This window comes from Triturus cristatus, chromosome 11 (genome assembly GCF_964204655.1).
Source record: "Triturus cristatus chromosome 11, aTriCri1.1, whole genome shotgun sequence".
In the NCBI taxonomy this organism is placed as follows: domain Eukaryota; kingdom Metazoa; phylum Chordata; class Amphibia; order Caudata; family Salamandridae; genus Triturus; species Triturus cristatus.
The window spans coordinates 1,064,527,540-1,064,544,245 of NC_140594.1; the positions used below are offsets into that span (position 1 = coordinate 1,064,527,540).

Below are 16,706 nucleotides of genomic sequence, written 5' to 3' on the forward strand. Positions count from 1 at the left end.
AGTTGTTCTTCATCCAGACTAAGACGTTCTTTAAATAGTTGTGGAAGTTGGTCTTTGTCGAGGTGGGGTCCGCTGACAGAGGACAAGCTGGGTGTCATTGGCGAAGGAGAGGATGTTGGTGTGGAACGATCTGACTATGTCTGCAAGTGGTGTTATGTAGATGTTGAAGAGGATTGGACTGAGGGATGAGCCTTTGGGAATGCTGTAGATGGTGTACTGTGAAGGGATGGCGGCATATATCACAGCTTCAGAGAAGGATCACTGCCATAGGAGAATTACACGCTTACCCTGTCCGCCCAAGGTGAAAGGCACATTAGAATAGAGGAGAGAGGGACCCTATGGGCACTAAGGCCCATTCGAAAGGGCAATGAAACACTTCACATAAAAACAGAAATTGCAACACAGCATTCCCGGTGGGTGAGTTTTGCAAGTGGTTGTGGAAGGAGGCCAGGCTGGTGTTAAGCCAGAGACTTCCAAGAGAGCGGTCCCACAGTTTGGAGGTCTGACAAGACAAGCGTTTGTAGGGCGCATTCAATGTTTTTTGCTTCTGGAAAGTCAACCCCTTAGGGTAATTTGTGATTCAATGAACTATTTTACAATTGTCCGCGCTGGGAGGGGTTAGTCTAACAGGACCCGCTATGTTGGGACCGAGCGGAGTACATCAGGAGATAAACCTCGTTAAACATGTTACACTAGGACTAGTATATCAAAATGCACCTCCATCCTCTCACTCAGAAGCTGGCGACAACAGATGACGTCACGTTATCGGCTGCCACAACAAGCTTGTAGTGAAAAACTTGCAGATAAAGAAAAGACAGATGCTGGCAAAGGTTGTTGCAGGATACACGGTCTATAGAATGAGCCTCCGGTTGCTTCTTTTGCAGGTTTTTAAAGTAATCAAAGCGGCCATTGGTGCAGAGAGTATCTAATAAACCTGCAATACCCCACGCGCGCTCAACAGGGCCCACTCGGTCGATGTTCAGGAGATTTTATGAGCAGTGATGTCTCTTCCTACTAGGAATTCTGACAAATATTTAGGTTTGCTGCTTCTAGGCTCTGTGCTCTTGCCTACCGCACCCCCCCCCCGGCTCTCTCACTTCTACCCTAAAGTTTCAAACTGTGCCACTATTTTCAATTTGATTATGCAAGCTACCACAACTTCAACCATTGGGCGCGCTTTTCAAAAAGTAAGTAAATAGGGGGTTTAAAACTTAAATAATTAAAAAGGATGCCATTAAAAAATAAGAATTATTAATTGAAAAGCAAACTAATGAAATCACTTCCAAGAGCTAGCTTCACTTTATAATATTAAATTAAATCCTACGTACATTAATGTGATTGCAGAAAATAACTTAAAACGGAAACTAATGAAGGGGAAGGATTCCTCCCTTTTAATATAATCGCTATAGAGTTTACATATGTTACGGTTCACTTTTTTAAATGTAAAAAGTATTAACCTGATTAAGTATTTAACATTTCTTAGGTTTCCTTATATATTAGTTTAATTACTACATTATTTAACATTTGATCTGGGTTTATTTTTTAAATGAATGGATATTATTAAATATTCTATTTGAGGGAATGAGATAACGAGTCATTTAACCCATTCTTGAAACCGAAATAAAAGCTTAGAGAAGAAAATGAGTTTGAATACCCTGCGTCCAACACTGCTGTCAGAGCAGGCACAGCACGTGAACCCACAAAATAAAGTGCAAATAGATGGTTGCTGTTCAGTACCAATTCTTAGGGGTACGGCCAATTAATAGCATTAGACGGGAGGTTTGGTTTAGGGTTTGGATGAAAGGGATGGTCTTAAAGTCAAGGATATTTTAAGGTTCAGCGTAAGGAATGAGAATTCTAATGCAAGGGGGTTGTAGACGTGGTAGGTGGACATGAAGGTATATAGAGTAACTGCGGTCGAAGTAATGACACGCCATCCTAAGCGATAGTGGGTTGACAGCAATAGCCCGTTTTGCGGATTTCGTCTTGGTGGTGTCCTTAAGCTAGAGCACATAATCACTTTAACACATCTCAGCCTAACCATCGCTGTGCTTCAGACGAGGCTAGCCCGGCCATCAGCAGAAAACATTTTCAGCAAATAAAGGCCAACAAGCACTGGCAAAAACAATGAGTCCTATTGGCTTTGGGAGTGATTTGTTTGCCACACTGCACAGCAGCGCAGCTGTTTGCTGCATGGCTGAAAGTTTAAAAAGCGCATTTTGTCATTTTCATCCCTGGCAGGAGCATTTTCAGGGGAGTAAAAGTAGATTGACATCATAAAACATGGGTACTGGTGGTGTTATCTATACTTCAATAGACTCCCTAGATTAAGCAGCAGGAGTGGCAGAGAGCCCCCTGTAAAGCGGAGCAGCTGAAGTCCCCGATCTGCACATACTGGCAGAGCAGCGCGCTTGTGGCTGTGGCTTACTCTTACTTCTGCAGTCTTGGTCTGACTTTAGATAGTAAAACGGACTTGCACAGTGCTCGTGGACCTCTAGGCGCTAGCACTGACATCTATGAAGAAGTGGCATTGTGCCAAAAGGGAGAGATGTGGGTACAAGAGGCACTGATTGGATATATCACCGAGACTGACTATAAATATGATTTTACTGAGGATCATCAAGAAAGCAATAAGTGTGTCTTTCATGTCATAGGGTTAAGATGGTGTCAGCAAAGGTGATTATAATATCATTGAGGGTTATTGTGATGCCAGTAAGGATAGCTATGACGTCACTTTAGGATTATTATAATGCCAGTAGGGTTACTGTGATGTTACTGAGAGTAATTATAATGGTAGTAAGGGTTACTGTGAGGTCACGGAGGGTTATTATGCCAGCAAGGGTAGCTATGATGTCATTGAGGATTGTTATAATGCCAGTAAGGGTGAGTATGAGGTCATTGAGGATTGTTATAATGCCAGTAAGGGTGACTATGATGTCACTGAGGGTTATTATGATGTCAGTAAGGCGAGTGTGATATAATTGAGGCTTATTATGATGCCAACAAGGGTAGCTATTTTTTTAAAAATATATTTTTTTTCATTGAGAGTTCATAGACTTAATCAGCATACAATAATATCATATATAAATACATATTTCGAAATATTGAAAAGGAAAACGAAAAATTAAATAAATCTAAAGTTCAATGTATTACAGTTTGATAAATGTCCATATCAGGAAATGCTCAGTAGTGCAATCACAATATTCCTACAATACAAACCCAAAAAAAAAAAAAAAGACCTAACAATTTAAAGTGAGCAAGGGTAGCTATGATGGCATTGAGGGTTATTATAATGCCAGTAAGAGTGACTATGATAACACTGAGGGATATTATGATGCCGGGAAGGGTGACTGTAATATCACTGAGCGTTGCTTCCAGTAAGGGTGACTGATATCACGGAGGGTTATGATGATGCCGCCGGTAAGGGGGACTATGATGTCATTGAGACTTACTTTGATGCAACCGAGGGAGATCACGATACATGTGAGAGGGGCTATGATGCAAGGGAAGGTGCCTCTGATGTAGGGGAGGTGATATGATGCCACTGAGTGAGGTTATGATCCTAGCACGGGTGATGTTGACAAAAAAAACATTGAGTGTGAAGTTATTAAGAGTAATTAGGATGCCAGCCAGGGTGACCTTGTGTCACTGGGGGTTGCTAGGATACCAGCGTGGTTGACTTTGAAATCAGTAAGAACACTACAGTTCTAACAAGGCTGCTATGGTGGCCCGGAGGGTTATTAGGAGGCCAGTAAGGGTGAGTATAAAGTCCCTGAGGGAGTCAAGGATGACTTTGGGGTTTGCGGTTACTTGTTGTCAGCAAGTGTGATTTTATTATGTCGGTTTGGGTGAATATTAATGCAGCCACTGAGGATTACGACGACACCAACGAGGAGGTTAGAGTGACAATGATGCAGACAATGACGTCGGTTAGGGCGGGAAACGTTTTTCGAAGGGCAGAAGTGAAGTCCGTGAGCATGGCTCCAATGTCAGTGGGGGGAGAGGGACTTTGAAACCAGTGAGGGTCAAAGTAATGTCAGTGAGGGGACGCCTGCGAGGGTGCCTTCGCGCAGTAAGGGTGAAAGGTCTGTTCTCTGCCAGTGGGTGGATGTTCGACACTACAAACCATCGATCCACCGGCCGTCGGGTGTGATAAGGTTGACAGCGGGATTGGTGCCCCCTTACCGGAGGTCAGAGGAGCATGGTCGGGTAATAGGAGGGCTGGTGGGCCGATAAGGTGCGGGAGGTGAGAGGCGTGGTGAGAGATCTGGCGAGATCTAAGTGAGGCCAGTAGCGCCCTTCGCATCCAGACTCACCTCTGGAAACGCAGCCCAGGGGGAGGGGATGGGAGCAGGTGACACTGGAGGCAGGAGACGGGGCTGCTCCACTAGCCTCGCCTCCACCTCCAGTTGAAATAATGTCTAGTTGGGGTCCTCGGCACACAAGTTAGATAGCCGTCTGAGCAGGGCAAGTGCCATTACAGTGGTGAGCAGAACAGAGGCAGCAGGCGGGGCAGAAGTTGTGTGAGGGAGAGAGAAGGGGCAACAGAGGGGGAGAGACTGAGTCTGAGGGGTAGGAAGAGGGAGGGGAGCACGAGAACAGCCGATAGAAGAACTGGGAGACTATTAAATAACAACCAACAAGCATTGGCAAAGCCAATAGGTCTCATCTCCAGGAACTACAGACACTGCTAATGCAAAATGACTTGGCAGTAGTGGCCGTATCATCACGACAATCTGTAGTTTTAAAAAAAAAGTAAAACAAAAGCACTTATTTTTGTTTTTAAAATAACATTTTCTGTGCAGTGTGGCTGGGGAAAGGACTGACGCAAGGAGAGGGTGTAGAGAAAAACACAGACTAAATGGGGGGGGGTATATGGAGCGTGGAGGCGGCGGGCTGAGAACTAGACGGGCGACAAAGAAATACAGATGTGGGTGGGGATGCACAGAAGCACACAGCGACGTGGAGTGCAGGGGTTGCACAGAATCACATGGCGCGGGAGGGTAGAGAAGAATATAAGGGCGAGAGATAAAACTCATGCACTCTCTCACGGAGTGCTTCACAAAAAAACGAAAGCACTAGTTCCTGGAAGGAAAGCAAACCGCTCAAGGATGAATACAAGGAGCCAATCAGAGCAGTGGTAAACAGGCTATGCTCCAAGGAGGTGCAAACCCAAGCTGGATGGGCAGAATTAAAGCCAGCTAACAAAGTAAGCAAATGTGGATGACAAAAGGCAAAACAAATGGTAAGCAGCGGGTGGAATGCATTCCTAGGTAAGCTTTCAGCAAGTAGCCAAGAGGTCTTTCGCAACCAGACAGCTGCGCTGTCTCCTGGGCTCCGATCTAAGAATGGAGATACCCAGCACAAGCATCAAAGGACGCCATCACCGTGCTCTACTAGGAGGTATATAAAAGATCATTTAGAAATGTGAGAAAATTAATCTTGACACCGTGTTTAATAAAGAGGCGGAGGTCATTACAGTAGCCTACTGCTTCGTTCTAAAGTTAGTATTCACTCTCTAAAGGACATACTTGATCCAGAATTCTCAAAAACACTGCAAGGTCAGCCAGAATCCTACCACCCAGTAGATCAGCACATCTTGCACTAGATTCTTCTGTCTTTAGTAGAGCTCTTGGGTAGCCCTCATTGGAAGGGATCAAGGTACCCCAACAGGACTCCAATGTGGGGCTCCGTTTCGGATTTGTACGATTTAGAGATACTAGAGGGACAATCAAAAAGCTCAATAAAGCTGGATTAACCTAACCGGAGGGTGGGGTGGGGAAAGCGCTTTGTATCAGAATGTTCTAAATCCGTGCTTCCAAGCTTGGTTCCATCTTATATATTCCCAATGAACGTTTCGGAGCAGCTTAACACACTTCGAAATGTAGTGTCCGTAGGTACTGTCTCTTATCCACGAAGAACCAAAGTTCTGTGAATGAGTAAGACCATTTCTCTTTTTCATGTTATGCATTTGGGTCTCACAATAATAGGTTTTGGGTAGAACATATACATCAGTTAGAGGCATCTGGAGGGAGTCAATTTTCTTCCTCCAAGCAGGGGAAAGGCATCGCCTTGCACAGTTAAGAGCCTCTACAGAGGAAGATATAAAGCCCGCTATCATTAAGAAACGTACAGAAATCTGGAACTTCTGCTTCTAGATGTATTTTGAATGAAAAATGTAAAGTTTTATTTAAATTATTATACCAATCTCATAACACTTAACCTATGCTGCCCCCCACTTGAGACAGATAAGGCAGCTGTGATGTCACCAGGCATAGCAAGCCACTACTCTGAAAGCCTCCCTGAGAAAGCCCCTCTTTCATCCTTGGTTTACTTGCCTTTTATTTACCTATTCCATTTAGCCATATAAACATAACACAGTAATCGATGTGATGCAGATCAGACAGACCTGTCCACACCTACAATAGGTTGTGTGCTTTATTAAATAGTTATACAATCAGAGGGAAAAAAACAGATAGTGTATGACATTATAGAACACCCAACCAACCTCCAAACAATCCTGTGTTTTATTACTGTATACTACTCTACTTATTGTAACCTTCATGCCATGATGGAATTAGGTGTCTTTTGTCTGCAGATGCATTAACTTCTCAGCATCTACATGGGTATCTTAAGAGATAAATACTAAAGTACAAGTACATGACATGATACCTGCAGCTCTCCAGTTTTTTTAATTTGTTTAATGCCGGATGATGGGAGGCAAGTCTGTCTGATGGAGGAAACAAAAGGGGTTAACTTAGAGTTTGGCGGATGGGATGCTCCGTCAAAATGTGGTGGATGTCCCGTCCTCCGTATTACAAGTGCATTATAGCCTACGGCCCTTGGAATACTATGGACAGGATAGTCTCCACATTTTGATGGAGTATCCAATCTTCCACACTCTACATTAGGTCCTACGATTTATCAATTTGAGACTAGCAAACCTGAACTCCAAGCTGACTTTACTGCAGGCTCCCTTTCCAACTCTGGGGCCAACCCATTTTTAGTCTTTAGAATTGAAGACAAGTTAATAGCCCTCTCTATGCTACTGATGGGATACCGCAGCAAGCAATGCTGCTTTAAGGGACACACCAGTGGAGCGCGTGGGAACCTATTCCACTTTGCTCTTGCAGCTTTCACTGGTATACTTTAGAAATCCGCAGGAAGCAATGCTGTATAGCACTTCAATCTGTGCAAGCATCTCAAATCTATGGTGCTGTCCAACCAGCCAAGTGAGCATCTTTCATCGCCCACACAAACCTTCTAATCCGCATATTGAGACATATGGGCAGCATGGAACAGTCGACCCAATACAACCACACACTCCTGCCAAACTGTTGGCGTCTTCTTCGTCAGCGTTGGCAATCTGTCTCCGCTGTTATTACGTTTTAAAGAAGGCACTGCTCAAGATAACAGACCAGACTCCTCCGTCTCTTCTTCCTACCACAGCAGAGCAGTGAACTGAAGCTGCGATTCCACATACTTCAGTTTCATGTCTGGCAAGCCTACACCACCATGCTCATATGGCAGTTTAAGGATTTTGATTTGCACCATTGGTCTGGCTTTACCCCATACCAAAGTTGAGTTGGGCTTCTTGAAGAAGCTCCTTGTGAGGTAAAGAGGCAAGATTTGGACTACTGCCTGGGCAGAAATGTCATTTTGCTTAATGTAGTCCACCCAATGACCAACAGTGGCAGTGAGAGCCACAACTGAATAGGGCTCGCCAGTGAGGTCAACCTTCCATCCAGACTGTTGACTCGCTATGCAATTTGTCTATGCCCAGGCATCTGAACATGGTAGATACTGATTCTCCAGATTGGCTACCACCTACAAATTCTGTCCTCCTTGTCAATAAGGTGAATGATCTCATACACTGAATGCTTAATCCATGCTTTTTCTTACCTCATGTCCGCCTTTTCTGCTTCAATGCTAAGCACGTTCATCAATTTTTCATATTCCTTCTCGGGTGGCTCAGATACATAGCGAACAATCCACCTCGTCACAGGATGCTGTAAAAAGAAAGAGGTTTTGTGAGCTGGTAGTCACCTGTGGAAGATCCGGATGCTGAAGAATTTTAAAACGCTCAGTCACTGGAAGCCAACAACATGAATCCAATATTTACCCTAATGTGGGGGGTTGCAGTGAGAGTGAGTAGGCTGACCAAGACTTCAAGTGAAAGTTCAATCATTAACAAACAGGGCGTGATCACGCCTACGATAGTCATAGGACAGGTTCTCCTTCAGATGTGCATTGTAAAGTCCACAGAATATTACATCTGTTAATGCTCCAGTTTTTTAAGCTATTATTGCCTTATTAATGTTGAACTCACCCTTTCATGGCTATTTGAAACATTTTGGTTCAAAACTACAAAATTGGATTTCTGATTTTCCACAGCATTTATACCAAAGTTTAACTGTCTCAGCCTTCTTGTGTATCATATTTCACATAAGGCACAGGGCTGATTCGAACTGCAGAATACAGATTCTTCCTAAACTTCACTGACAGGATCCACACATGCTGCCCATTTATTCCTGAAGTTTATATGAATAGGACTGAAATCTCAAGCCAATGAAGTGGTATCCAATGGTCTTATGTGGTTTCTAGCCTGAAATCAGAAAAGTTGCCGCTATGAACATTTTGGAAAACCTTGGTGGGTTTCCGAACATCTGCATAAACAACGGTGTGGGGTATTACAGCAGCTTTAACTAATGTAGCTCACTCAGGAAAGAGCTAATATTTCTTCAGAACAGGAGAGAACTGTGCACTGTAAAGAGACGAATGAACTGGTGTCTGAAGGACGGTGATGTAGTCTGAAAGTGTTGAAGTTTCTACCTTTTTCCCATTGGGACTGGCCTGATCGCGATTGAGGATGGCCCAATCAAAAGCACCGTTCTCCAAAAGGAAAGCCCCAGAAATCATCAATTATCTTTAGCTCCCGCTCATCAGCTGAAGGTTGCACCTATATCCAAGTTTGAACATCTTGACGACAATCACGACTTGTCTCGCCAGCACTGAAAGTTGGATCACTGACTTGGTTATCTCCTCCAGCTGCATGGTTTCTGGGTTCATCCACAAACATGCATAAGCAGGACTGGGGGCAAAACTTGAATCTGTTCTTAGCACACTGCTTTTTTTAAATCTCTCTTTATAGAAAGTTTTGTATACCACGAAAGATAGCAAATAGCACAATGTTAATATCCAGATGCGGCGCACAATGCTACATAGAGTTATGAACCCTAATCAGTGATGACTGTATAAAGAATCCCTGCAGCAAATAAAATCTCCTCTTAAGTGTTGTGGGGCAAAAATACAGCAAAAAAAAGCTCAACATTGTGCAACTCAGGTACATGTATTTACTAATTTTAATCCATTTCTGGGCTTCTACTGATTGAACAAACTGAGATAGGTGCCAGGGGCTCACTCTCCAGTGATGGGGTTTATAGATGCCCTATATACTGCTGTTTCAGGATATAGGAAGTACCAATGAGGCAGGGGAATGGTCTTAAGTTGCAATTAGGGAATTCATTTTCATCCTTCCACCTAACAAATCAGCAATTTATATGACTTAATTTTGTACATCTATATAGTTGCTGCTTAAATACAATCGATAGAGCGGTGATGTGTTTTACACAGAGAATGGTGTAAAAGTGACAGGCTGTTCTCTTTGCCAGTTGGAGATATCAATTTTTCCTTTCTTTGTGGATCCCATAAATCGAGTCAGGGGCAGTGCTCCCTTTCCATCACCTAAAATATTTACTTTACTAACACATTCTATGCTCTGAAAAACACTCTTCCATACATCGTGCGTAAAGCAAGCCGAGTATCCAAGTAATGTATTGGTTTTGTAGTTCCCCAGAATAAGGCACTATTTATAGTGACCCAAACAAAGTTCAAAATGGTTTGGTGCCAAATTGTAGAAACACTTACAACCACTGCGTTTCAAACGTTGTGAAAACACTGAAAAATGGGCACTAGAATTCACCAAGAATTAACATTGAGAACAAGAAACCCTATGACTGCCTGAATGCCTCGGATAAGTCTCCACAACTTAAATGTGAGAAGAATCAGGTGTCGCGTAGGATTTAATAGGGGTACAAGTACATGTGAGGGTATTTTTGGCAGGGTGTGGCTTGGACGATAACAGGAGACCTTAGAGTGACCATAGCAAACAAAATAATTCCTGTACCCATCTAGGTGCATATCTCACTTGGAAAATGTTGTGCAGAGCTCTGTCTTTCTAGTCAGATGTACAAAGAAGCAAGGAAGGCTAGACAAAGTACTGAGGGATGAGGCCTGGGAACAACTATCAGGCGTCCATCACAAATAATTTTAGGGATTTCTGGATGGTAAGGAATGCCCCTTTTCTGAAAGCATCCTCCAATCATAATATAGACAGTCACATGGACGAAGAATCTTTAGTGGCCCACTTTACTAAAATATTTGCCGGTAATGGCGAGGGAATGCATTTGCCAAGATGATATGATAAACACAACCTCTGTTCTTACTTTCAATTACCAAGAGATTAGAGAAGCTCTCTCCCAGTGTACGAGTAATAAGGCTCCAGGCCTGGACGGAACTCCGATAGATTTTTTTTACCGAACATCTGGATCTTTAGGGCCCAGTTCTAACTAATGTTTTAAATGTGGTAGCCAGCGTGGGCCAGCCGGAGTCATGGTCAAAATCTATGTGAATACCAATTTTTAAAAAGGGTGATGAATCGGAGACCAAAAATTATAGGCCCATATCACTTCTGGACAGCACGGCTAAACTTATGGGTAGAGTAATACTGAATAGACTTGAAGAACGGGCCACTAATAGCAATGGTATGATCTTGTCGCAATATGGTTTTAAGAAGGGAAAAGGCACACAGGACCAGTGCCTTAATTTGAGCTTGCCGATTGCGAAGTACACACAAGTGAAACAAGGCAAGCTCTACTTGGCTTTTAGGACCTTATCCGCAGCTTTGGACTGTGTTGCCCATCATCATTTGTGGAGGATTATGAAAGAGATGGGTATCGACGAAGCAATCACCTCTTTTATTAGACAGCTATATACTAGGGCCGCGGCCAGTGTCCGTTATGGGAAGCAGGGAGTGTGTACCAGGTGGTTTCGTATTAATAGGGGGTTCATCAGGGGCGCTTCCGCGCCCCTTTTCTTTTTTCAGTGTACACCAATGGAGTGGAGACTCCCATGCTAGAATCAACCCTGGATGTCCCAATGATGTATAAGGTCTGCATACCCATACTCCTTTATGCTGACGATGCGGTCCTAATTGCATGCACTGGCCTGGCACTTCAGAAGCTTCTAGAGACATATGTGAATCTTATGCAAAAATTAGATTTACAAACAAGGCAACATCTTTTGTTTTAGTGACCGGTCACAAGGTGAGGAAAGTACCATCTTTTTATATAGCAGGACGGAAAGTGGCACAGACTGATACATTCTCTTATTTAGGGGCGACATTTGATAGAATGACAACACAGTCCCATATGGTGACTAACAGAGGACCAATGTTGGAAAAAAGTATCATCGCTCTATGCTCTTTTATTAAAAAGCTAGGGTCGAAACAACTAGATGTAAAAAAAAGTATACCTGGCAGTCTACCACAGTAGCTACCTAACGATCTGGTGTTTGGGGACATACTAACCCTGCAGCTATTCAAACGATAGAAGACACTTTCTGGAAAAACTGGGGGTCTCCCTAAAAGCTGCTCAAATTTGAATTGCCATCTCAAGCTGAAGGTCCCCTAAATATCAGACCAGATATGTCTGGCCCCAATTCTCCTATGGCACTCCATTTGGAGAAAGGAATCTGTTTGCCTTACCCACCAGTTCATCCTAGATTGCCTCGCTTTGGAACATGTACAGGGAATCCCCTGGATCATGTACGTTAAAAGTACCCTAATTTCTTTGGGTTTAGAAACTATGTTTGAAACCCCAAGTAATGGTTAGAGCATCTAAAAAAAAGAAGCAACTAAAACTCGCTTTTTAAATATTATGGCTGAAGAAATTAGTAGTTACAAACATATGATGCAAGCTTATCTTGAGGGCCGGATCCCTAATGAGGGGCAACTCATATTTGTCGATGGTGACAAGTTTACGCCATAGATTTATATTAACTAGGTTCCGGCTAGAACTCATACCTTCTATTTTGGGCTACCCATCAGAAACTTTTTCTACACAAGCTCTACCGTCTTGTCCATGCGATGGTGTCCCCCCTTAATCTGATTTACATATCTTTTTCTTCTCTAAGTTTTATTTGGAACATCGTAAAAGGTTTATATTACCAATTATTCGCATACACAAATTCAGACTATGTCGTCCAGGAATGTTTTTCTTACGAATGCTGTCTGATCATTTTGTCTGCTATTGCAATGCGTCCTTTTTATGTCTTTCTTTAAAAACCAGGAGATTGCACAATTGATCAAAACGAATAAGTATTTTAACAGTTTTAAATGATTGTTTTAATTTAATATTTTAAAATTTTATTGTGGAAAACTGATGAATTATGTATATTCGAACTTTTATGATCTGTATGAATATGGATCGAATAAAGTGATTTCTGATTTCTAGTGCTATATATGGAAGCTACAAATCAAATAACTAGGAACTTTCAAAAAGGTGTCTGACTGCAACCGGGGAAACAGCAAGCAAGCACAAGCATGAAACATGCACATTAAAGTGCTGCCTCTTCAGCCCAAACATTAACGGGTTATATTATGTGGATGAAATACAGGTTTACGAAAAACAAACAAATGCACAAAAGGTACCCGATAGTACTCCCAGTGATCTGGAATATATCCCTCTGGAATCTCTGCCAATTCAGCTTCACCTGGTAGAACAGACAAAAAACAGAAAATCACTACTGCAAAGTCATAAAGCACTTGCAATGCGCACAAATTACAACCAAGCAGCTTTGAAAACTGTCACCGTGGATGATTCTGCTATTCCCTGTTTTTTTTGGTTTAATTTCTTATCAGTTTGGTAACACGCGGTTTCCTTATGTAAAGCGCTCTGATACCTCCGGGTCTAGCTAGCGCTACATAAAACTCTAAATAAAATAAAATAAATAAATAAAATCAGTCAGACTGGTTTATAGTACTAAGCACCCTCCTTATTTTATGTGGAAATATCATGAGTAAATACCCCTTAGGATTTCGGTCTCCATGACTTGCTCCCCTGTGACTTGCAGGAACAGTCAAACTAAGCCGGCCTCAGTAATGAACTGCACCCATTCATTAACGGTCTTGAAAACCCATGCACCAGACTGCTGTTTATGGTCATGTATTTAGGCAGGTTTAACAAAAGACAAACCATCTCCATCATCGCTACAAACAAATCCACACTCTACATTTTCTCCACTAAAAACTGATGACACAAATTGAAACACAGAGTTCAATCAAGCAACAGTGAAAACAAACAAAATAAAAGCCAGGCTATTTCTCGTACAGATTACAGGGACATATATGGAAAATTAAACTGCGCAATGCACACCCACACCCACCAGAATTACCCTTCTGGTGCTTAGATCCACAATGAGTCAGGCAGTATGGACTAGATCTTTCATAATGCTGGTTGGGCAGCTGTAGGACTCAGGATCTTTGATGACATTTGCAGATATTCGAGAGGACCGTGGGCTACCGCCAGTTCCTGGAACACGTACTCTCACACAGGGCACCTCACAAATAAACAGTCTTACAGATATTACTTGCATGGGGGAGACTTCACCACATGGAAACAAATCTATATAAAGACCTTGGAACAGAGCAGGGACAAGACTTGACCGTACTTGAGTCCAGCTGGGGAAAAGACAAGGAATGAGTCAATAGTACATGTCAGCTGCTCTCCATCCTGTGTCAAAGGTCTCTAGAAATGCGAGATTTAAATTGGTCCAGTTCAATCATGTGCATCAAGCATATCTCCCTCCGTTAAGATTATATATTATATTTCTGAGTGTCCCAGGTGAATGCCTAGATATAGATGTGACAAAGCCACTTTCGTTGATTCAGGGAAGTAGGTTGGCGTGTTGGAAACGTTCAATATGTATCAGCGAACCTCGCAGGAGGGGATGGGAGATGCCAATACATAAGGATTGTTTTTAAATTTGAGGGCTCTGCTTGATGTTTGTTTCTAAAGAACAAATGGTTAGCACTGCATAAAATCAAACTATAGAATACTTACCAATGAAGACATTGATGTACGTTAACAATACCGCTGTTGGTATCCCAGTCAACAAAACGTAGTATTTCTATTGGCCCAAAAAAAAAAAAAAAACAAGTGTCAAAGTTAGACGCAATTCACTTCTAGTAACAGACAGTGCCCCTGCTTTCACACCATTGAAATAAAAGTAACTTGTTTAAATGTGGTTACTAGCCTAACACAATAACCTCTTTCACCCTACAATTTGAGCAGTCAAGAAGGTACGTCTCAATGATACAGCATTTTTAATAAAAAAGGCAACTAATGAAAAGAAAAGCTTTATATCATAAGGAGTACAACTAGAGAATACAATACCCATATTCCATTGCCAAACAAAATGTGACACCCCACACCCCCTCCTAAATACCACAAGAACTGGGGTGTGAGAAGGAGTGTGTTTTTTCAAGCTGTGCATGGAGAAAGAAGGAGTGTATAGAGAGTACCCGTAAAGGGTAAAAGACTATTGTTGTATGAGCCACACTTCAGTTAACCAGAGACCATCCTCACAGGCTTCTGCCCTATATCTTCTCCCTCCCCTCCGGCTATTTTTCTGTTCTCTGACAAACTCATTTCGAAGGTCCCTAGAAAAACACAGGCCCATGCACTGCAGGCGACCATGACTAAAATGAGAACACTGTGCCTGCTTGGATAATGGCAGCCCAACCCGATCTGAAATCTGCTCGTCGGAAGGCAGCCTCTGGAATAATGCCAGAGGGGCCAGTCCTCACCCAGATCCACTTCCAAAGTGCCCAAATTCAAAAATCCTGGTGCCCTACTGTAGTGGAGACGGGGTTTTACGTACACACATTGCTATGATGGCACAAGCGTTTTAGAAGCTAAACGCCATCTTGCCGCTTTGCTGCTTTTGCACACGACACTACAGGTAGTTGTTATTACAGGTAAAACTGCTTACTTGCTTTTTATTCACATGAGAACGGTCTGTTGTTCACATCCCTAGACGTGCCCCGCAACCTTAGTCTGAACACTGGGTGCAGAAGCCGTCAAGGTCAAATAACAATGTATGCTGTTGAATTCTGGTTGATCGGCCCACGCTCTGGACACAACACACACACAGCTGCAAATAAACACGGGTGCCTTTAATATTGCATTTGTATGCATGATTCAGACACTTGGAGAAAACCTTTCCAGACACAGAGAGCAGAGCTGATCCAGTGACGTGATCCACCTAAGCTGATCTTTGCGTTATGGGGTTCCCCATTCAAACCTAGAGACCTTCTATTCGTTTATAAAAACTAGTTTACTAGCCAAGGGAGGGTGGTTCACAAAGTATTATAGGACTTGTTTTCCACTATCATTTTTAATATGATTTCTCCCTTCATTTTCTATGTTATTGTAACAATGCTGATGGTTTTATTTTTAATAATTTGCCCGTTTATATTAGCCAAAGTACTGCACCTTAGAGCACGTAGTTGAAAATAAACATTTTAAACTTTTCCATGTCTCTCATTACTCTTGTTGTGGACTGATATGAGAATAATAACGAAAAGGTGTTTCTGATTCCCACCATTCCTGAGAGTACTCTAAGTCGCATGTTCTGGGTTGTCTAATCATTGGTAGCTTCGAAATGATACGGAGAACGAATGAGACACTGATGCTAGTCGGATAGGGGTTCTGGGTACTGAGGTGAGTTTTTTGGTACACCACAATTCACTGAGGTCCTGGTCTCTTGTGCATAGTTCTGTGCAAGAGCAGAATCCCCACAACACAACCTGTAGTCCACTAACCGGAGATAAGCTACAACAACTTTATAAACTTAGTTACAAGACCACGTCAGATATGTTAGCCAGAAATCTAATATTTTATTTTTGCAAAGGCACTGGTGAGTTTCAATAAACAATTGGCAACACCAGGACCCCTATGTTTGAAGCAGTGCCAAGTGATCTGCCTTTGAGGTCTAACCTTATTTAAAGCCACAGACCAGTTACAGATTGGTGAAATGGAACTCTATCCGGAGGAATTCCTCACGATTAAAATTGATTTAAGCACTTCCATCCATCACTTTACCTCAGTGCATACCAGTTAATGATCAGTGCAAAATGGGAGTCCTTGGGAGCATAAATAAACGAACACTGGCAATGCCAATTCGTCTGGCATTGGCTCTTACATTTTGGTGTTGCCATTGCTTATTTTGTCTGTAAATGTTTTAGTATGATGCCATATATATATCTATATATATATTATATATAAATAATGTAAATGTACAGCTTGCACCACTTGTCTCAGACACTAAAGGTTACTACTTATTGGGTGAATGTGTACATTTAGGGTGCAAGAGCAGAATGCCAGCACTCAGTCAGGTAAATCAATGCCTGCAGTGGGCAGATGCTGTGGCCTAAGCTGTATGCTGCAGTGGGCAGGAGCAAAAACTAAAATGTGACTCACACTGCAGCAGAGCAATGAATTCAAGAGGGCAGGCTGAAAGTACGTACAGTATATATATTTGCATAAAAAACAGAAAGGTCTAGAGAAGAAGCCGGTCCAAGGCTG

At 42.5% G+C, this 16,706-nt stretch overlaps 1 protein-coding gene across 1 annotated transcript in view; it reads right to left on the bottom strand.

The window, feature by feature from the left end:
• Positions 1-16,706, bottom strand: part of NDUFB5 (NADH:ubiquinone oxidoreductase subunit B5) — a 72,028-nt gene that overhangs the window by 13,513 nt on the left and 41,809 nt on the right. Inside the window, exons 3-5 of the mRNA XM_085635391.1 lie at positions 14,181-14,247; positions 12,770-12,831; positions 7,903-8,009 (exon numbers count right to left, since the gene is read on the bottom strand). Of these exons, the coding sequence (XP_085491517.1) occupies positions 7,903-8,009; positions 12,770-12,831; positions 14,181-14,247 (236 nt within the window). The remainder of the gene's footprint in view (positions 1-7,902; positions 8,010-12,769; positions 12,832-14,180; positions 14,248-16,706) is intronic.